Here is a 21,852-nt window from a genome sequence, read left to right on the forward strand (position 1 = left end):
AAACATCATCACATAGAAATAGATCTATCATATAGCCCAGGCGCACCATGGCTGGGTATTTACACAAAGGACTATATAAATCAGCATATCACAGAGATACTTGCTCATCAGTGTGTACTGAAGCATTATACACAATAGCTAAGCTATGGAACCTACTTATGTGCCCCAAAACACAGAAATTGATAAGAAAAATATGCTTTGTATGGAATTTTTACAGCCATAATACAGAATAAAGTTATACTAATTGCAGAAAAATTTATTCAACCAGAGATGATGATATTAATCAAATTAAGCTACTTAAACAAAAACACATATCATATATTTTCTATCATCTGTGGTTCCTAGATTTTATAGTCACTTAAAATTACATGTATATTGTCAGAAAAGTAGAATCAGCAATAAATGGAATTAATTGTTCACAGAAATAAATGATAATAACAGGAGGAGGAAGTTTGAGAAGAGGGAGGTTGGGGAAGAACAAGGTTGGAGTCATGTACCTAACATTTTTCCTGTAAAGAAAAATCAAAACGCAAAATGTAAAAGAAAGGCTACTGCTATTACTGACAATATGTTCTATAAATTTATACTGTGATTCCTTCTGGTATTTATTTTCCAATAAACAAGCCAAAACATTCGGAATGACTTTCTAATTAGCAACTATTCAACGCCTTGCTGCCTGAGGTGCCACAGGAAAAGGGAGTATCAGCCTAACAGGCAGCCAGATTCTACTTGTAGCGGCACCAACTACGGCTGCCTTGAGAAACAAAATTACAACTGCTTGATTGTCTTGGCTCCTGGAGGTACCAGTTCTAGCCAAAACTGTCTGAAGTAGTTCGTGCCAGACTTTTTGCAATCAGATGTCTTGATAAAACATTTCCACCTTATTCAAATGGGGAACCCTTTCCGTGGGGTGGGGCAGTACTATGACTGATCTAAACTACAGCCTAACTGACTGGGATTGTTGTAAAAATGAATGGTTGAGATTGACAAATCAAATTACTATGATTTGATCCAAATAACCCTTCTCAAACTAGAGAATCAGGCAGCCTAGGCTTACTCAGAAAGGCAGCTAGGAGACACTATACTGTGCTTTCTCGTCTATATTGCAGCATTGGCTCCAGTAAACCTTGCTCTCAAGTGGTCTTTTTACCTATTCTTTTCTTGTATGGTCTGAACTAACGTGAAGAGCGGGTAGTGGCAGTAGTCTAAACAAACAAGTTTGTATTCCTTGAGATAAACATTGATGCCATAGGCCCCATGCTAACCCATGTACTCTCTGGTTGTTTGGTAGTTGAACAAGTTCTTGCCTTCAACAGTAACTTGATCTCAGATTAATGATTGACAGCTGAAGAATCTACACGGTACAGCTTGAATGCAATATCATCCAGTGCCGCCTGTGAGCACTGTACAGACCCAGCATTGCCCAGGACCACCTTTACTTCCAATATTGCTTCTGATCTGTTACTGAGTCCCTGTAGACCACCCCAGCATGCGTCTCCTAGCCCCAGGATTCCAAATACAAACTGTTGCTGCTTTCATTGCTGCTTGATAGCTGAAGAACTGGCAGGCTTGAAGGCAGTGCAGAAGTTGGTGCCGTATTTCTAGGCAGAGTTCCAAATAGAACTGCTTGCAAACAGTCCCTAGTTTAGGAGCCCAGGGCCAGAATTCCCAGTACAGAGCACTAGGAAATGCCATTTGAGAGCTGAAGAAATGGTGTGTGTGGAGGCCTCACATCTGCACAGCGGCAGTACTCAAAGGCCTGAACCCACACAGCAGTGGCAATACAGCAGCTGCAGAACATCTGCCAGTTCCCATAGGTTCCTATAAATCAGCAAGGATTCTGCTTTCAGTGAGGAGATCCCCTATCCTTAAGTGATCCAAACCATGCCCCATGTCCAGTTTCTGAACAACACTGACTCCCAAGCATCAGCAGGTGCCCCAGGCGCATCATGACTCCAGAATATATAGATTGACAGCCCAAGTTTTTGCAGAGAACAATGACAGCTGAAGAACTTAATGAATGGTTTGAAAGTAGCCAGTTTGGAAAGAAGACGGGGAGTGAAAGCAGAAAGACTGCAAGAGCAGGCTGAAAAGAGCCAGAAGAAAAACTCTTTAGTCCCTGGTTACCAATAGAGCTCCAACGAGCTCCTAAATCTTCAGGGTCAAGAGCTTCAGATTCCAGAGTAAGAAACATAAATTTCGCTGTTGCCAAAATCCAAGAATCCATATACTCTTGTGCAACTCTAGAATACCCCCTTATTTCTATTCTAAATTATCCTCAGGTATTCTGATGTGGGATTCCTCTCTGTATGCTCTATCTTATATGACCATTGGTTAATAAAGAAGCTGGGTTGGCCTATGGCAGGGCAGAATATAGGTAGGCGAAAAAACTAAACTGGATACAGAAAGAAAGGAGGCAGAGTCAAGCAGAAGTCATGTAGCTGCCCGAAGAAGAAGGATGCCGGTAAGCTACAGCCTTATGGCGATACACAGATTAATAGAAATGGGTTCATTTAAAATGGAAGAGTTAGCTAGGCATACAACTGAGCCATACACCAAACAGTGTTGTAATTAATACAGCTTTGTGTGATTATTTGGGTCTGGGTGGCCAGGAAATGAAAAAGTAGTCTCCTATTTTTTATTCTCATTTATCAAGATTATCTTTAGATGGATACACAAGTGCATGTTTTCAGGCCCCAGATGCACGTAGTCCTAGCTAGTACAGAACCTGAGATGGGATGATCACTTCAGCCCAAGAGTTAAAGGCCAGCCAGAAAAAAATAATTAGAACCATCACTATTAAAATAAAATAAAAATCCTTCACTCTAACATGAAAAACCATGAAGTAGGTAAACCTAGATGGAGCTTTTAGATGGTGCTCCAGAAGGCCAGTGTAAGCTTTTAAGGTTTCTCTATAGTCAATCCATTTCTTACCGAAAGAATGGTATCCAAGTATCTTCCAATGTCTTGCCCTAGTCATCTACCAAGTCCCACCTCTGGGAAAGAACCTACCTTGCTGAATGACCCGATAAATTGGAAACTTAAGGTCTGGCAACTGAGTTGAGACCTAACCATCTGCTCTAACAGTTGTAAATGTGGCTCAAAGGAAAGGAAACTGGAGAAGTTCCTACAAAAGGATGGATGCGGATTCTCCACAAGCAGTCTCTTTTTGTTCTGATACTTCTCAGGGTGTTTGTTTTTAAATATCCATGCTCAATTGTTTTCTTCAGAACAGGATAACAAAGAGAGAAGCGAGGGGTCAAATGATTGATAAAAATAAATAAAAGTCACATCAGTTAAGGAGGAACTGGTCCCACTGGTCCCTGCTAAACATGGCCACATACTCAGCAGTAACAACCTCAAATTCTATTGAAATATTAATTGAGTATATGATGCAAAAGGCTTGCTACGTATTGCAAGCAAGAGAACCACAAGGAATTAAATGATAATGACAATTCTATCTAGGCAATTGTGACCTTCTAAGTAAAGAGAGATTTCAAGAAGGCTTATAACAAGTGTTTGGGCAGGAGTGCATACAGGATCCCTCTGTCTCTTACCTTCCTGGCTCTCGCAAACTCTTCCCAGTTCTACCATCACGCCCTCGTGGGCCATAGTCCCATTGAATCTCATGGGCCTCAATGAAGTATTGACGAACTTTGCCTGTGAGCTGCTCCACAGGTGAGTCCATGGAGCAAGAGTCGACCTTATAAAGAGCTTGCATGCCATCTGAAGAAAAGAAAAAAACACATCTTTTCATTTCTACTGCTAAGGTTCCCACTCAGAATGGACTTTTCCTTGTTTTGTCTCCTCCAATCCTCTTCTAGTATCTTAACCTCTATCTCCAAATAAGGCACTTTTCCTGACGCAAGGGCCTGGCAAAAGATCCATGGTGCAGCAACATCATAAAGACTCAAATCAGGAGACCCAAGTTTAAGCCAACTATGCATTGCTATCTATAAGACTTTAGGCTTGCACACAACTTTTATAAATGAAGAGAAGAAGAAAGTCTGCCTCGGAGTGTTTCGAGTGATGTGGACATTGGGACTTTGGATTAGAAAAGCAGTTGAACTCATTAAGTGGAACTTAAGGGGTCATCCTAATAGGATCACGGAGGGCTGTGGTACTGAGGGTGATTTGAACTGTGGGGGCCTGGCTCAAGAGGTATCAGAGGAGAAGAATATTAGCATATGGTTGAGAGACTATTCCTGTGATATTCTGGCAAAACCGAAAATTGGTGAAGATGTAATTGAAAAAGGGGTTCATGTTCTAGCCCCAGAGAGCAACAGAACTTGGCAGCTTTGGACACATGGTTGTGGCTTTAGAGCCAAGGACAGAAGAAAGGGACTATGGAATCTTTCTCCATGACTAAGGAAAGTCACTCAGGTCAGATGTGATTCAAGGATATCCTTGCATGGAGGCCTAGAGAGGCCATTGTGTGAAGCTGTGAAGATGAAGCCTGAATTGCCTTGGGAACTTCAAGATTCTGAAGATGCCAGAGTTGTGGGATACTTGCCAAGAAGAGCTGCTAACAGGGAGTGATAAGAGCCTAAGAGAGACAAGTGTGTGGCAGTCATCAAAGCTGAAAGGAGCTGGAAATCTGAAGAACACTTGATATCGAACATGGAGATGCAGAATTTAAAGTTTGCCCAGCTAGATTTCAGTCTTGCTCTGGTCCAGTATTTCCTCACTATGCTCCCTTCCCCCGTTTTGGAATGGTAATGTATATCCTGTGCCATTATATGTTAGAAGCATGTGATCTGCTTTTTTTCTTTTCATTTTCTAGGCAATTAAAGTTAAGAGATTACCAGAAGTCTCAGAAGAGTTTGCACATTGAACTTTCTCAGGGATAAAACTGTTACAGACTACAGGAACTTTTGAAGTTGTAATAAATGCATTTTGCATTATGATATAGTTATATGCCTATGGGGGGACAGGGAGTGGAGTGTGGTAGTCTGAATAAAAATGGACCCCACAGTCCTGTAGGAAAGCAGCACTATTAGGAAGTGTAGCCTTGTTGGAGCAGGTGTGACTTTGTTCGAGGGAGTGTGGGGGTCACTAATATTCAATCCGGGCTTTGTGTGACTGTCACTTCCTGCTGCCTGCGGATAGAAATGTAGAACTCTTAGCTACCTCTACAGCACCAAGTCTGCCTGCATGCCAACATGTTTCCTACCATGATGATAATGGACTAAACCAAACCTCTGAATTTATGCCAGGCCCCAATTAAATGTTTTCTTTTGTACAAAGTCACTGTGGTCATGTTGTTTCTTCACAGCAATAAAACCCTAACTGAGACAGGAAGATTAAACCCAAAAATGGTTTCTAAATTTACCCAGCACATTAATGGCAGAGTCAAGAAAACTGACTTCATTCCAGTTATTTACATCAAGAAGCCTGGAAGACAGATGGCTCCAAGCTAGAAGCCCTACTTCCTACTGACCATTAACTACACTACATGTATTCCAAGGGTGAGAAATACTAGACCTTACTTTTCAAGTGGCTGTTCACTTCACAGCTAATTAACCAGGTTCCAGATTTCTGGGGCACCATCTCAGCAGTCACAAAGGTGGCTGGAAAAATGTGAGCAACATCAGTGCGGTGTCCACGGACGGTCAGTAGCTGTCCGTGGAAGAAAGCTGTGTGGACATCTATTTCATTGCCCATGCCAAACAGGTGCCAGGCTACATGTTTCTGCGCACACATGTTCAACTCTGGTAAGTTCCCAAAGACAAACCCATTGATTGCTGCAAAAGAAAATTTCAGAAATTAGGAAAATACATATAAATGGGAAAAGCCTTACCATCTGACAAAAAGAATAGATAACGTTCAAATGAAATTTTAAAGAGAACACTGCACTGAACATATGCCTTATTTCATTAAAATTTTACAGTTAAAAATAATCATTAGTCTAAATCAAAAAATTGAGAAAACCAAGACATAAAGAATTGAAGATACTTCTATGTAAGAACTACAGATCTATTAGGTAAATAAAATCAATATTCTAAATCCAGTGATCTGACAAAGTTCTGTGAGATGTTATTTCCAAGCCATTCTTTTTTTTTCTAGCCAGTTTCCTTCTGAAATTTTCACAGTACACTGTTACATTACCTGACTATCATGGCCGCTGTAATCTATTTTTGTCAAACTCAAGATACATTTTAACTACCTAATCCTTCCTTTACATCTCTCCACTAAGATTTCAGCTCCTTTAAGGCTTTGAGTGTATCCCCACAACCAAAGTAGCAAATCATTTCCTTCACTAACAAAAACAAAGTCAGGCTATTTCTATTCCTAAAATCAGTTCTCTGTACATTTATTTATCTTTAATCAATATGACTAGTTCCTTTAGAGACATTAGCCAGTTATCTATTGAATTCCAGATGTGCTGACCTCTGTGATTTCCCCAAATATGGGAAACTCGATGGCATAATTTTTGGAGAACTGCATTCATGCTCTCCCCTAATTTAAAAAAAAAGATATAAGCCAAAAGTAGAATATAAGGAAGATACTTTGAAGGTAGTAGCTTTTCTCCAGAAAATAGATAATTCTGCCATCTTGCATCCTTTTAAAATCAAGGCAATATTAATTACTGTATCAGTCGGCAGCTCATTTAGGTGACTAAGCATATCATGTATGATTCAGAATCAATAATCCTGTCTATTCTACATTATGAGAAAGATATTCTTAATGGCAAGGGTACAGCCTATGCAGGAGAGATCAGATATGAGATTTGAATTTGCCATTTTTGATCCATAATAATATGATCCTCAATATTTTAAAGACAAAAGAAAATCCACATACCCCTGGTCTTTCCACCTACTCTTGGTCTTGGTGAGTATTAAAAGGACAACATATATGAATGAACTCAACAAATATTAGGCCTAGCAGACACGCTACATAAGATTCTCCATTGTCACAATGCAGCTACTTCCTCCTAGCTCACCATGCATCCTATTGCTTTCTTGAAAGTCTTCATCTTCTTTGTCCACTGAGGTGGGATCAGAACAGTAAGCAGCAATGTTGTCGTCGAGGTACCAGCTAAGGTTCTCATCTATCACGCTGAAGAGGAGGAAGAAATTATGGTCCACATCCTTCCTCTGAGGTGGGGAGTTACCATCCAGAGTCCCTGGACAAGCATAAGAAATTATTCTTCATAATACGTTACGAGGGGTTCTCATAAGAAAAAAAATAAGAAAGGAGGGAGAGGACCCTAGAGGTCTGTCAACAATAGAAAAGGTTTCTGAGCTCCTTTTCATTTCAAAGCTTGCCAGACGAACCTGTGACATAAAGGAAGAAAACACAGGTCCTAGAATAATTCTGTCCCAGCACCCTTAGTGCTTAGTGCTTAGACCTAACACAGTTCCTTCGATCCCTTGGTCTTCAAACCTGACTACTCTTTGGGAATAAGCCATTTCAAACCAAGCAGCTGCATCCTGGTGGCTGCATTTTCCATCTGATTCAACCTAAGCTCTTCTTAGTTACCTTACTCAAATGTGAGTTGGCTGCCATCATCACTAACTTGAATTTTAAAAATGAAATAGGAAATAACAGAAAAGTAGTGTGGTTATTTGGTGAGTGGTGTTTTTTTGTTTGTTTGTTTGTTTGTTTGTTTTTTTTGCAGAGGGAATGGTAGGGTTTGGACAGGGTTTCTCTGTAGCTTTGGAGCCTGTCCTGGAACTAGCTCTTTTTGACCAGGCTGGCCTCGAACTCAGAGATCCTCCTGCCTCTGTCTCTCAAGTGCTGGAATTAAAGGTGTGTAACACCACCACTTGGGTTAGTCAGTGTTTTTTAAAAGTAATGAAATAGACACAGCAGAGGAAAGAGAGTTTGACAGGCTAATAAATGGGAACCACTCAGGTTGCTTCTCAATATGATCTTGATTTAACTATCTCATTGCATCTTGTGGCTGGCTGTTTGGGTAAGTACCTCTTTTACAGGTGATAAGGGGTCCAATGAGACCAGTTGCAATGTCTCGTGGCGCATCTACATGAGAATGGTAAATCCAAGTGAGGCATGCTGGGTCTGCATCAGTGGGTGCATGGCCTTCTGGAATAGTCCAGTTGTATACATGGTAGCCTCCAGGGGGAACAGAATCATCAGCTTTCAGAGACCCAGAAGAGCCATCTGGATATAGTGAGCCTGCAAAACAAAAATGTGCATGTCTAGTACCAGGGTGAGCAAGATTGTAGCAGTTATAAAATTAAAGAGAAGGCATTAATCAGTGAGATCACTCATCAGGTATAGGAACTTATAGAGCAAGCTTAGTGGCCTGAGTTCAACCCCAAGGATCCATGTAAAGCCAGAAGGGAATAAACAAAGTCCACAAAGTTGTTCTCAACATGCATACTGTGGCATTCACATGCTCCCCCTGACACACACATCATATACACATTCACAATGAGAATAAATTTTGTTGGGAAATCCAAAATATGTGGGGTACTTAGGTTAAGTCTAAGGTTCAGTACTATGGTTTTCCAAACCTCAGTACTCACATGGCAAAAGAGAGAAGCAACTGTAAGTCATACACTACTTCTGGTATTAAAAAAACTTTCTACACGCTCTTCCCTACCCATTCCTGAGCCCTGGGAGAAGGGACACAATATAGATATTCCAATTAGGACATTCCTCAGTTCTTCATACTCTACATATTGATCAGTAGTGGGTCTCTGTATTAATAGCCATCTACTACAAAAAGAAGCTGCTTTGATGACTCTAGAGATATTTTCTGGGTCTAAGAGGGAAGATGCATGCATAAACCCACAGTTTATGGCAGGAACTGCACGCACACGACCTGCAAAAGATTGAGCCAAGCAAAATCCAAGCACAAAGCGGGGAGTGAATCAAGAAACTTTCCCTTATTTGCTGCTGGATGTGGCCCTTGCGAGGCTACCCACGGGCATACTGGCAGCACTAAGGGAGGACTCAAAAAGAGTGCATAAAGTTGCGAAGAGGGAATAGTGCTACAAAGACAGGGAAGATACAGGAGGAGAGGGTTTGGGGGAGGGGGGTCTGAATTTGATAATCTACTTTTAAATATTAAAATTAAGTAAAACTAATTAAAAGAGTTTTGAGATACAAAGAAATCACTTGGAAAGAACTATAGTCAGAAAAAGTCATGTTTAGCTCAAACGATGTGAAGGCAAAGAAAAAAGCAGACCTTCTTTCCAAGCTCCCATGGCAGTACAGTTAGTTCTAGGAACACTCAGGAGTTGGAGGGTCTCTAGTTAAAACACTAGCCTGGAGTATATAAGGGGAACCCCACCTGAGAGTAAGGGAAGTCTTTGATTTCATGCACTCACTTTGAAATACAAAGAGCACACAGTCACACTTTAACTTAAAGCCATGACCAGTGGGCTTATTTTTTCATTTTAGAGAATATAAAACAGTGAGTAATTTTATTTCTTTACATTAAAAAAATCTATCTCTTCTAACAAACATTGGTTGTTTGATGCTGGGTTTCACCAGACATCCCAAAGTACCTTGGAATCCAATTTCCTCCTGCCTCTGCCTCCTAAGTGCTGAAATCCTTGGTATGTAAATTATGGTGTTCTTAAGATATATGTAGCAATATTTACTACCTTATGATTTACAAAGTGTATTGCTACATATATCTTAAGAACACCATAATTTATTCCTTTTATTTGTGACATTAACTTTCAGTAATCTCTCCTCATTCTTATCTTTTCTTTGCCCCACCCTCTGGTAATGGTATTTTCATGTCAACTTCTATGATAACAACTACTTTAGATTCCAAAAAATAATCAAATCCTATAGTATTTATCTTCCTGTAGCTGATGTAGTTCACTCAATGTAGTGCTCTTCCAGGTTATTCTATGTTGTAATAAAACAAAATATTTATTTCTCTCTAAGGGTGAATACCATTCAGATACATACACACACACACACACACACATATATGTATATGTATATACATATATGTGTGTGTGATTTTCATATTCAAGTATAAGATATAATATATAACATTCATATTTATTTGTGCAACTCTGGGGATGGGACCCAGGGCCTTGCAAATTATGCCTCATATCTTCAGTTCTATATACCATTTTCTTTGTTCATTCATCTGTATATGGACATTTGGGATAAGTATATAATCTCGCTGTTGTGCATAGTGCTACAATAATCACGGGAATATATGTCTCTTTAACATGGTGCTATCATTTTCCTTTTGGACATACACCTAGTAATGGGATTTCTGGGCAGTAACATAGTTCTAATTTTAGGAGTTGAAGATTGGTATTTGATGGCTATATTAATTTACCTTCCTATATACAGTATAAAAGAGTTCCTTCTCTGTGCATCCTCATCCCAAACCAGAGCTACTGACTTCCCTTTTTAATTTTCTCACTAACTACAATATCTATTTTAAGCCATTGTGCTTTGACAGTTAGAAGATGCTAAAGAATAAACTGGACATACTCTTTAAAAATAACAGATCTTCTGGAAGATTCTGGAATCAGAATAGCACTCCATTACTTTCACAGAACTTTTCTCTCCAAAGCGTACTCAAATATTTAGTAGAAATGGAATTCCAAGAGTTCCTTGCAATAAAACAGGGAGTGTGTCACCATACTCCTCATGTAGAATCTCAAGCCCAGAGAACTGCAATGTCTTGTCCAAGTTACCCAGCGTATGTATCGGTACACAGCCATGTTCGCTCTAAGTAAAGTTTTGCTGTGGCAAAACAGTAAGTAAGAAAAAAAAAACTATATTGGACTGGGCATAATAGCATCGAAGCACTCAGGAAACTTAGGAAGGAGAATCATGAGTTCTAAACCATCCTCAGCCACAGACCAACATTCTGTTCAAAAGACCAAGAAAATGGAGAGAAAGGTAATTCTTGTTTTAAAGTCCTCTATCTCAGGGGGAGTAAAGGAAAAGTGATACTTTGTAGAAAAGGAAGAGAGGAAAGGTAGACTGCTTTACCTTCTGAGTCTTTCTCATAGAAAACTCCATGAGGGTGAATAGTATAAGGCCGACTTGCAAAGTTCTTCAGGTGGATTCGCATGACATCCCCCACCTCAGCCTGTAACAATGGTCCTAGGAAGCCCAACCAGGCAGGCTTGGCTACTTCAACAGTGTATGTGCCGTCACTGTATTCCTTATAGACAGTCTTCTTGTAACTACTCCCTATCCTGTCTTTGCCAGACTTTAGGAAGCTGGAAGCCACTCTGAGAAAATGCAAGACAGAATTACAACTTTTCTACCATCTTCAAGCAACTGGAAGCTTCTTTCCTAGAGAATGCTGACAAAAGAAAAGAGGAATTGGATTGCACTTGTGAAAAAGCCATGTGAAGTAGAAAGTTGAGTCATATGAAAATGCTGGAATCTGACCAAATTTCAACACACAAAGAGTCACTTTTACATGGTGCAAACAAGAGTACATTGACAAGGAGACAAATGACTGTAGAATGACTCCTTTTAAATGACAACTCCTCATTCATGCAACCCTTAGCGTTATAGAGAGGGCAGAATATCATAGTGGTTATGACCATAGGCTTTGGATATTTTGTATTAAATATCAGCTGCTTTATTTCCATAGTACTGAAACATTCAACAGGCTACCTTAGCTTCTATGTACATTATTTCACCATCTTCCAAATGAAGATTATTGAAGGATCTGACTTTTAAAGTTGTTATGGTGACAGAAAATTATATTTATATGTCTGGGGTCTTAAAATGTGTGGTTAGCATGTACAACACCTTGGATTTGAATCTCGGAAGTGGAGGGAAAAAAGTAATTGAAAACTTTAGGAATTTTTAGAGAAGTACCTGGGAAATTGCAGAAGCTCAATGCTATTACTTCAAATTATTAAGATGAGTGGCTAATGATTGCTCTTTTAAGAATTTCAATACAAGAGTTATGACGCCAAAGTTGAATGAATGGTTTGAGTCAAACAACAGCTTATGCTAGCCATAGATCTCAGCTGTAAAACACTTGCCTACAATATATGAGGTCCTAGGATTGATGCCTGCACTACAAACCAGAAAGAGAGAAGCTGAGTTTGAGTACTGCAAGATGAAAACTGCTGAGCTTCAGAGAGATAAGATGAAGCACCATTGTAAAAGATGCTTCCATACGTTCATTCGCTGTCTTTAACTTTTGCTGAAGCATCAACCAATATGTAAGATCAACCTTCCCATTGTTTGGGAGCTGGACGAATGTCGTGAGTTCAAACATGGCAAGAGTTATGTAGCGAGCTCCAGAACAGCCTGTGGCATAGTAAAATAAGATCTTGTCTCACAAAAAAAAATGAGAAAGAGAAAGGAGGGAAGGGAGATGAGAGAAAGAGAGAGAATAGAGGATGCAGGGAGTGAAAAATAGAAAAGAAAAGAGAAAAAGAAAGTTTAATCCTGTGAGGGGTACAGTGGTAAAAACAGAATCTACTTTATAGAGATTAGAATCCTAGCACCTCCATCTACTGGCTATAGGATTTGGATTGGTCACTTGACTTCCATGAGCCTGTTTTCTCATCTATAAAATCAAGATTGCAGATAGTTACATGTTGCTCTGTGGTAGAGTTCAAGATCATGGGTTCTATCCTCATACCACAATATTGACAATATTCATACTTCCTAGGGGTTTTTCAGAATTGAATGATGTATTTGTAGATGTCTAGTATGGCATCTCTCCTAAAGCTCTTGTCTATGAACTATGTGTTACTATTATCTCCCTGCTTATGTTTTCACACATCTAGAATTCGGGGAGCTCCACCAGACTACAAGAGCATGGTTCCACTTCACGTGTCTCAGAATTACTGCATACATTTCATTTTAAAACGATAAACCAAACAACTGTTAGTAGATGAGCATTATGAATCCCATTTTAAACGAAAAGGAATATGGACTTATCTTCAGAAATCTAAAAATTCTGTAGTGTTTCATTGCTGAAAAGCAAACTTGGGATGGGATGTTGGGTCCTAAACCAACTTTCTTTCCATGAAAGCTGTTGTTGCATGTATGGTCCAAAGAGATTGGAAGCTGGCTGTTATCATACCCTGAGAAAGTACCCTCAAAAGACTACCTATTGGCCTCAAGAATATCCTCTTTTATCTCTACTTCTAATAATACATAAGATAAAACCTACATGTCATCATTCAAAGGCTGGTTTGTGATGACATTTCTTCCTTTGGGAGCATAGTCCCACGTCACATTTTCAATGGCCAGGTAGTAATCTCGAATGGCCCCATCAGTTGGTAGAAGCCACAAGGAGTTCATGAACAGTAAAATCCAGAGGAAGTGGCCTGGAGTCATGGCCCACACTACTCGGAGAAACCAGGAATGGAATCTGCTGGTATGGAAAAAAAAAAGATAAAAGAGGACAAAGAAATTTTGCATGTATCTGGGAAACTGTAGAGGCAAGGAACATATGAAATGGCCGAAAAAACAAAACCCAATTAACCCAGGTGTTTTTTTTTTAACCTCACTAGACTCTTTTCAGTCCAACAAATATTCAGTGGCCTCGATACATAGGTTGTTAGAGAACAAAGTTAAAAATTCACCTGTACTACTAATCATGCATTGCTTCCTTCAGAAGAGAAACCTCAATTCTGTTCTTTCAGCAGTATGGACGCGAGAATGTACTCTGACCCTTGAATCAGGAAACAGTCATCGGAATCATGATTAGACTATACTGACTGACTTGGTACCTTAATCAAGTCAGTAATTCTTTCTTTGCCTGTTTTCCCTTAAGCAAAAAGTGACTCATAGTTGCTACTTCCCATAATCAATAAATTATATTTAGAAACACATGAGAAATCATCAAAAGACATTTGCTGGAATATTCATAGACCCAAAATGAGAACTGCCAAAATGCCAATCAATATTAAAATGGCTGAGTAAATTGCATTTTACTTACACAATGGAACTCAGAATGGCAGTCATAATGAACAAGCTATGACTATGCACGGAACGATGGGCAGAGGTGGTAAATGTAACTCTAAAGAAAGAAACAAATCAAAAGAAGCATACATGCTACATGATTTTACCAGGTAAAGGGAAAATTACAGCAAACAAATCCTTGCTACAAGATGTAAGGATGGAGGTGAAAAAAGAGCTCAGATGTTTACTACTCGCACACTGTCCAATGGTCCCTGAGTTCCATCTCTAACACTATAAAATGAAGATAATGTTCACCCTTGAAGCAAACATCAGTGACTATGAAGGGAAGAGTCATGTTCTGTTTCTTTATATTCAATTTATATAAATGTGTTCGGTTTCTGACAATATTCTGAGCAATACAGAATTTATAGACATTTTCATATGCTTCATTTTGGGTGTTAAAAAGGGTAAAAAAGATAGAACAAAACTAAATGAAAACATCAGAGGGAAGTAGTTAGAACATCTTAGAGTCTCAGCTGGTTTCCAATGCTGTATATAAATTCATTTCACAGGTTCCATCCTGAGTCACTGCCATACCCAGACTTTCAGCTTCTTATTTCAATGTTTTAAGCAAGAAGGTTAGAATTCTTTTGAACCAAAGAGGGAGGCTCTAAGTCATACCAAATATAGATCAAAACCAGAAACATAAGCACACATTAACATTTGCACACATGGCTTTACTTAAAATCACAGATGCACATATTTACATCCACATACAGTCATACTGTCAACATAGAGACAGCATCACCATCAGAATAACAACAACAATAATAAGCAAGTGTCTATTGTGTCAGTTGTGTGCTCATTCTAAACATTTAACATAAATGAAATACTTTATGCCTGACAACCACCCTATGAAGTGGATGTCATTATTCCCCATGGTATAGTGGAGGAATTGGAGAACAGAGATGTAATGTGTCCAAGGCCACCTTAGTTAACAAATGTTAGAGTTGGGATTTAATTCCAGGAAATATGACTCCACCACCTAGGACACTGGCACAAAACAAACTTGCACACTCACTTGCATGCACACTGAAAGTGTGCATATACTCACAGCCACAGCTATGTCTAGAAAAACTACATGCATTCTACAATATGCAATTTCATGTGGCTATGTTTACTTTAGAAAAAGAGAGATAATCATAATAATGATAATAACTATGTTTCACCAAGATATGACTAAACACAAAACACCATGTTGAGTGCCTTAAACAAACTGTTTCATTAAATATTCAACTCAAACAAAAGTAATAGAGATTATTACCCCAAACTAGAAACCCAGTCTCTACTGGGTGTGGTAGTGCATGACTAATTTCAGCACTCAGGAGATTGAGGCAGGAGAATTACATGTTCGAGCCCAGCCTGCGCTACATACAGAGAAGAAACTCTGTAAACTTAATAAACTGTTCAATTAATTAACTCAAGCCTTAGTACCACAAAAAAATTTTAAAAGATGGCTAGATTCACACATGGATAGAAAGGAATCAGATATTTATCCTAAGTAGGCCCAGAACTTACTCTGATTAAAATCAAACTTAAAGATTTTTAAAAAATAAACTCTCAGGCTTTTCAGTACATAGCAACTGTGTAAGAATTAATCACCAATCTCCATATTATGTTTGGCAGAAAGCCCTACATGGAAAGACAGGCCTGTTTGGGGCGTACTTCTGGCAGAAACCTGGCTGCCCCACTGATTGATGATAATATAACCTGATCATTATTTAACAGCTATGATCTTGCTTCCTCGTGGGTAAAGTGAATTTATTATCAGCCTTGGAAGAATAAATCAGAAATTTTACCTAAAAGAGCCTTAGTAATATCAGTGTTTCGAAGACAGGAGATAGTTCCTACTATAAGCTTTTCCTTCCCTCTCCTGGCTAGCTTGCTAATATAGCCTTGCAATATATCCTTCCTAAGACATTGCCTTTATTTACCACATTGGACTATAAAATCCTTGAGAGTGGATGAAAAGCAATACAGGTGTCTGTGTATCTACTGTCAGGTGAGGTACAGAAGGCCCAGTGGTCAGGCTACTACTAAAGTGAAAGAAAGAGGAATAGGCATGGGTGTTCCCACCTGTTTGCTCCAGTCTAGTTTCTAGCACTAGCTTGAACAGTGACTTCAGGCAAGTTTCTTTACCTTAATGAGCCCCAGTTTCTCATCTATAAAACAGGGAAAGACACAGAGCTAAACTATACAGTACTTACATTGTAGAAGTTACGGAAATGTTATAATCTAATGGAACACACATATGCATAACTATGACAATTGTGGCATTTAAAAACTTCTCAAAGACTCGTTTCTCTCACATGATGCCAATACTCACATTTCCTGATGAAACACAGGTACCGTCACATGTACCTACATACAATACTATGCATGGACATACAGTTAGCCATCCCTTAGGACCCTCACACTGGAAGGAGAAGCCTTTGTTCAAGGACGCCTGATTGTAACCTGGACCTCGTTCACACTTCCTCCTCAAGGGTTACCATCAAGGCAGCTGTGCCTTCAGCTTATTTACCTAGAGAGAAAACAGTTCCAGGTAAGGGCTCCATGATTGCAGTCTCACCCGATAGTCTTAGAAATGTCTGGAGAGGCTTAGTGCAGACCATTAGCACAGAATTAATAAGCAGTCAAGTTTGAAAATGGTGACTAAGATCCCACAGTCTAGATAATATAGAACCTAGCAGTACCGATGTGCTCTTTGTATCTGCAGCCTTATTTCTCCTAGTCCTGTAAGATATGGATTGCTTTCCATGTTTTCTACACAGCGCAGAGGCTTTGGCATCACACCTCTTAAACAAAGCCTGGGGTCACCATAGTCTTTATCTTTAATACTATTTGTTACCTCAGAGTCGTGAAGATTAAATACATAATAACAATCTATACCTGTATTTAGTGCAAATAAGTGCTACTAGTTATGAAAAAATAGTGGCTATTATCATTAAAACCGAGGAAGTAGATTTGAACATATAACCAACCACTATCACAAAGCTTTATCTGTTTTGATTTTGTTGTTTGTTCGTCTCCTTATTTTTCTTTCGGGTTCTGGGAATCAAACCCAAGTCATTTCACAAGCAAGAAAAGTACTCCCAGCCCAAACCTTATAATTTTTTGGATAATGACAGATATATATATATATACATATATATACATATATATATATACATTGTTCATATTAGTAACACATTCAATGTACAGAAGCATTCTTACAGTGGTATAAAATGCACGCATTCCAAGCTGACAGGCTCTTCTCGGAAGAAACTTGATTTAATGTGAACTAGACCTTGGGCCACTTATGGTGACACACACCTATAATTCTAGTACTCGTGGAGGTGATGGGTGAGGCAGGAAGATCAAGAGTTCAAACGCCAGTCTGGGCTGTATGGTAAATTTTAAGTTAACCTGCTGTCTCTAGCTCTGTTTCTCGGTCTCTGTCTGTCTGTCTGTCTGTCTGTCTGTCTCTCTCTCTCTCTCTCTCTCTCTCTGTGTGTGTGTGTGTGTGTGTGTGTGTGTGTGTGTGTATGGAAGCAGAATTTAGCATCAGATAAATTTAGTTGTGAGTACTATGTGTTTTGTGTTTAAATAAGATAAGTGGATATAGAATCTGGAAACTTATCAAGCATCTTGTAAGGACTAGTTTCTCTTCCTTTAAATTACTGACTTCCTATCTTTCTGCTTTGAGACTGAGCTTGGCATCGCCGTTGTCATTTATGTTGTTTACTTTGGTTTTTATCATACACTTTAAGGGCAGAGGAAAGGAAGAACCCATAAACTTACTTGGACATTTCATGATAAATGTGGAAAGTATCCAAGCACCAATAAAAAGAGAGAGAGGGAGAGAGACAGAAAGAGAGAAAGAATCACTTCCCTATTCACTGTTTATTCATTATGTGACACTGGGAAGCTATGGAGCGTCCTGAGCCTAAGATCCTCGTTTCTTAAATAGTGAAAACCTATACCTTGGGCCTCTCAGTGGTTTCCTATGAAGACCAAATGAGATGAAAGACATGAAATCTCGGTGGAAACTTTTTATCAGGTCTGTGACATGGTTCTTGCTGCTGGGCCTGCAGAGAAAAGCCAAGCCTGTGTAGGAAAAGGAAAACAAGAAATGAGATGAATAAGGTGAGCATGAGTGCTGGGTAAAAGCAAAGAGGAAGTCTCTTTAAGAAGAAAGTAAGAGCCACTCAGAGGAATAAAAGCTAAGGGCACTTTCTGGGCTACTTGGAAGTCAGTATAATTTAATTGATGTACACTGACATCTCGCTTCAACCAGAGTAGAAAGTGAAGCCTCTCCTTCCTCTCAGTTACCATGGTCCCCTGGCCTAGCCCTTAGCAACCATGGCAATTTGCATCAAGGTTTTCCCTAGAATTTGCAAGTTGCTTTTTTACTGTGATAATGCTTTTTTCTCTCCCTGTAGTCTTGTCTCAGTTAACTAGACTGGGTTTAAAAGGTTCAGCCTAAATTTTAAGAAGTCACTAAACTGAATAGGAATTTGAAGCTATCTTCAGTGAGTCCTGCCTCCAGTCTCTCTGAGCAGCCTTCCTAAGATCTGCCTGTCAAGATTCTCCTTTTGGCTCCCTGATTTCTTAACGTTTTATCACTCTGTTGATAGAAAAAAAATAGTGGCATTAATGACCCTCAATCAAATTCCATCTCTTGCCTATATGAGTTATAATTCAGCAAATTATTTTCACTTCTGTGAGCCTCTGCTTTCTCATCCTCAACATGGGGATTCTGATTATTTCAATTGTTTCACAGGACTGGTTTGGTTTGAGACTCAAATAAATGATAAATATCCCAGGCAGTATACAGATATTTTGTTTGTATAGTATATGCAAATAATAAAGCAGATGCTCAGTACTGAGAAACTCAAGAAACTATACTTACGTATCTACCAAGCCTTTAGAAACCGTTTTGATATGTGTGTGGCTCTGAGATACTTAGAAAACTGAGAGCACAGTGGTAAAATCATGCAGTCAGTTACCAGGAAGGTCAGAATTCGAATTCATGCCTAATAAATTTTTTCATTGAGCATTAAGCACTTTTTAAATGATTCTTAAAATAATTCACTTTCTTACTGTGACTCAATTACTCAAATCACACCCATAGTGTGACTCTATCTGCGCCTATCTTGTCTGAAAAATATGAAAGTTAGCATAGTTGTTTTTAAGGGTTGTAACCTTAAATCATGGAATTTGCAGTCCATTTTCTCAATAAAACTTCCCAACCTGAGAGACAGAAGATGAAGAGGCTGTTTAGACAGCAAAATGAATTATTCTCAATGACTTCAAGATTGTCCCAGAAACAGTGGAATCAGTGAGATTCTGGCCATTTTGGCTAGAGGAACAAAAGGAAGGCAGTCTATTGTCTCCTGTTACTTCCCTGTGCACCTAACTAAACTTCCTCCAACTCTCGGTCCACCTACTTTCTTTCCCAGTGACCCTGGACTCTTCTAAAGCCAACTGAATAAGCATTTTGCAAAGGAAGGCAAGTGAGGTTGTTTCAAAAGAGAAAGAATCTTACCTTTGTTAGGGAAAACCCTTCCTTCCTTTCTTCCCTCCTTCCTTCCAAATTCATGTCAGCGGCCCATCAGTGCAGAACTGCAGACCCCAGCCTGAGTCTGCCAGCCCTGTTTACTGAGTAAACACGGCTACAAAGCTCTTCCCATGAATTAAATCTAGGACTGCTGTCTGGCGAGGATTACTGACTGGGGTGAGTGAAGGGGGGAGGGGACAGTGCTGGGTGCCCTCTTTTCCACAAACTAAACTACTGGAATGTCCTGTTCCCGCCGGTTTGGTACAAAACCCGGGGTGGTTCTTTGACAACATCCGGGTGTTTTCCAAATCCTGGTGAGGATCTCCGGAGGAATTACAAGGAGGTGTAGCTTGCAAGAAGGCTTTGCTGAACTGGGTTCAAAACGCATCTTCAGTGTGGCCAGCCAAAGCCTGCAGGCAGATTCCAACTGCCTTGGTTAAGAAACAGGAGGACAGGGGTAGAAACGCTGATAATGATAGTAACAATAGTAATGCCACAATGCTCTCTTAAAAATTAAACTGTCGTCTGGATTTTTTTTTTTTTTGAGCCAAACACCATTTGTGCTCCTTCTGCAAAGAAAAGGCAGTGAAAAGTCACAGGACTCAACAGAACCTATGTCCTAGCTTTTCTGGCTTGGAAGCAAGAACTAGTTGAGAGAATTTGGCCTAGGTCCTTACTTCACTGGGCCTCTTTCCATTTGTGTGATTAGGGCCTTAAAGTAGACACAAACCCATTCATCTCTGTAAAATTACAAATCTAAGAATCTATGACGGTGTATTCTCAGTGTTAAGAGCAGTTGAGAAAGAACCGTAAGGAAAGACTGAATGACGAGAACGTCACGAAGACAGAGCTGAATACCTTGTCATGTTAGGAGGGGCCATTTCTACCCACCAGACTCCCCAGCCCCAGGATGGTTGTTGCTAAGATGGCAGTCGACTATCTGGTGTCCTTACTTTGTGACGAGGAGATCTCCACGGAGAGCAGACTGTCTTCTTCACGCCGGCTGTATATGCTCCCTTGCCGCGAACCTGGAACACCTGGAGTAGGGGCCACGAAAGAGAACTTTCATAAGACCAAAAGTCCCACTGAGCTGGTAGGGCAAAGTCTGAGTCATAAACAACTAGAGGTTTTAAGTATTCTCAGCCACTGAGGAGCTGCCCTGCAAATTGCAGCGTAAGCCAAGGGAAGTGGAAGCACAAGCAAAAAGAAGGGAGGAGCCACCAGACTCAGCTACCTCAGAGACACGCAGCAGTCAACAGCAGCTGGATTGGTTCAAAGCAGCACCTAGGATTACCTGCCTGACATACATGTGGACCTTGAAGCTAGAGGGGGAAGGTGGGGACCAAACCCATTAACCTGGGATCCAAGTCCAGGCTCTAAGGCATTTATGACAGGGAAGGGAGGGGAAAGAATAAGGTCTGCACTCTGACTCATGAAACACAACATGAAGCAGGTCATTATAGATGCCCTTCAGTCAACACAGTAAAAACTACTGAAGGCAAGCAAGGCAAGATTTCCAGGCTTGAAAAATTTTTTCACAGATTTCACTGAGAGTGTAAGAGGCTAACATGTCTTACAAAAATCTTGCATGTTTCTGGTGCTTTCTCCTGGGAGTCATTTAAAACATATTTTTAAGTGGTTGCCTATATACCACAGGTTGGCAAGCTTTAATGTAAAGTGTCACTCGGTATATATTTTATTTTTCTAGAGTAGATAGTTTCTTTGTGGTACAACTTTTAAAACTATAGTTATAACTCATACATCTATCCATATTTGAACAGTAAAAAATATAAAATAAAAAAGCAACAGACAAGATTTGGGCTATGAGCTATGGAGCTTTATTCTTTTCTTTTCCTTTCTTTATTTTTTTAAATATATGAACATTAGCATGGAATTTGTGTCTAGTGTCCTTGATTGAGATTGCAATTTTGCCATTTCCAGATAATGCAAACTTGGAAAAGTGTTTTAATCTTCTCAAATGTAAGTTTTACCCTTTGTGAAATATGTTTTACCTTTGTTTTATAGGGCTATTATGAGGAGGGAAATAAAATTATATATGTGAACATGGTGACTGGCACATCGTCTAATGACAGAAATGATGGTTGGCTTAATTTTATTAAAGGTATAAAACTAGGGCTGGTGATGTAGCTTAGTGGGTAACAGCTTGAAAACTATGCACAAAGCCCTGTGACCAATTAGTAGTACCATAGGAAACCTGGGTTGGTGGAAAATGTCTGTAATACTAGCAGGACACAGAAGAAGGATGATCAGAATTTCAAGGTCATCTTCGGTTTCATATTGAGTATATTGAGTTCTATGTCTGCCTAGGGTATATGAGACTAAATAATAAATTTCTTATTAACACAAATGGTATGAAATATGGTAAATTGTGGTGATTTGAATGAGAACTG

The 21,852-nt window shown here is 39.5% G+C and overlaps 1 protein-coding gene across 10 annotated transcripts in view; it reads right to left on the reverse strand.

Moving 5' to 3' along the window:
- Heph (hephaestin) overlaps positions 1–20,443 on the reverse strand; it is an 84,561-nt gene extending 64,118 nt beyond the window's left edge. For 2 of the 10 annotated variants that reach the window (XM_026784871.1, XM_026784873.1), the window contains exons 1-9: positions 19,430–19,680; positions 17,865–17,988; positions 13,877–13,957; positions 13,106–13,309; positions 10,945–11,189; positions 7,927–8,139; positions 6,944–7,126; positions 5,490–5,744; positions 3,558–3,726 (exon numbers count right to left, since the gene is read on the reverse strand). In XM_026784871.1, coding sequence (XP_026640672.1) covers positions 3,558–3,726; positions 5,490–5,744; positions 6,944–7,126; positions 7,927–8,139; positions 10,945–11,189; positions 13,106–13,309; positions 13,877–13,957; positions 17,865–17,914 — 1,400 coding nt within the window. In that variant the 5' untranslated portion in view covers positions 17,915–17,988; positions 19,430–19,680. Of the gene's footprint in view, positions 1–3,557; positions 3,727–5,489; positions 5,745–6,943; positions 7,127–7,926; positions 8,140–10,944; positions 11,190–13,105; positions 13,310–13,520; positions 13,610–13,876; positions 13,958–16,225; positions 16,424–17,864; positions 17,989–19,429; positions 19,681–20,394 lie in introns of those variants that run through there. The other 8 variants (XM_026784870.1, XM_026784872.1, XM_026784877.1 and 5 more) reach the window with 8 other exon arrangements.
- Between the last annotated feature and the right edge of the window lie 1,409 nt (positions 20,444–21,852).

Source organism: Microtus ochrogaster, chromosome X, assembly GCF_000317375.1.
Source record: "Microtus ochrogaster isolate Prairie Vole_2 chromosome X, MicOch1.0, whole genome shotgun sequence".
Taxonomy (NCBI): domain Eukaryota; kingdom Metazoa; phylum Chordata; class Mammalia; order Rodentia; family Cricetidae; genus Microtus; species Microtus ochrogaster.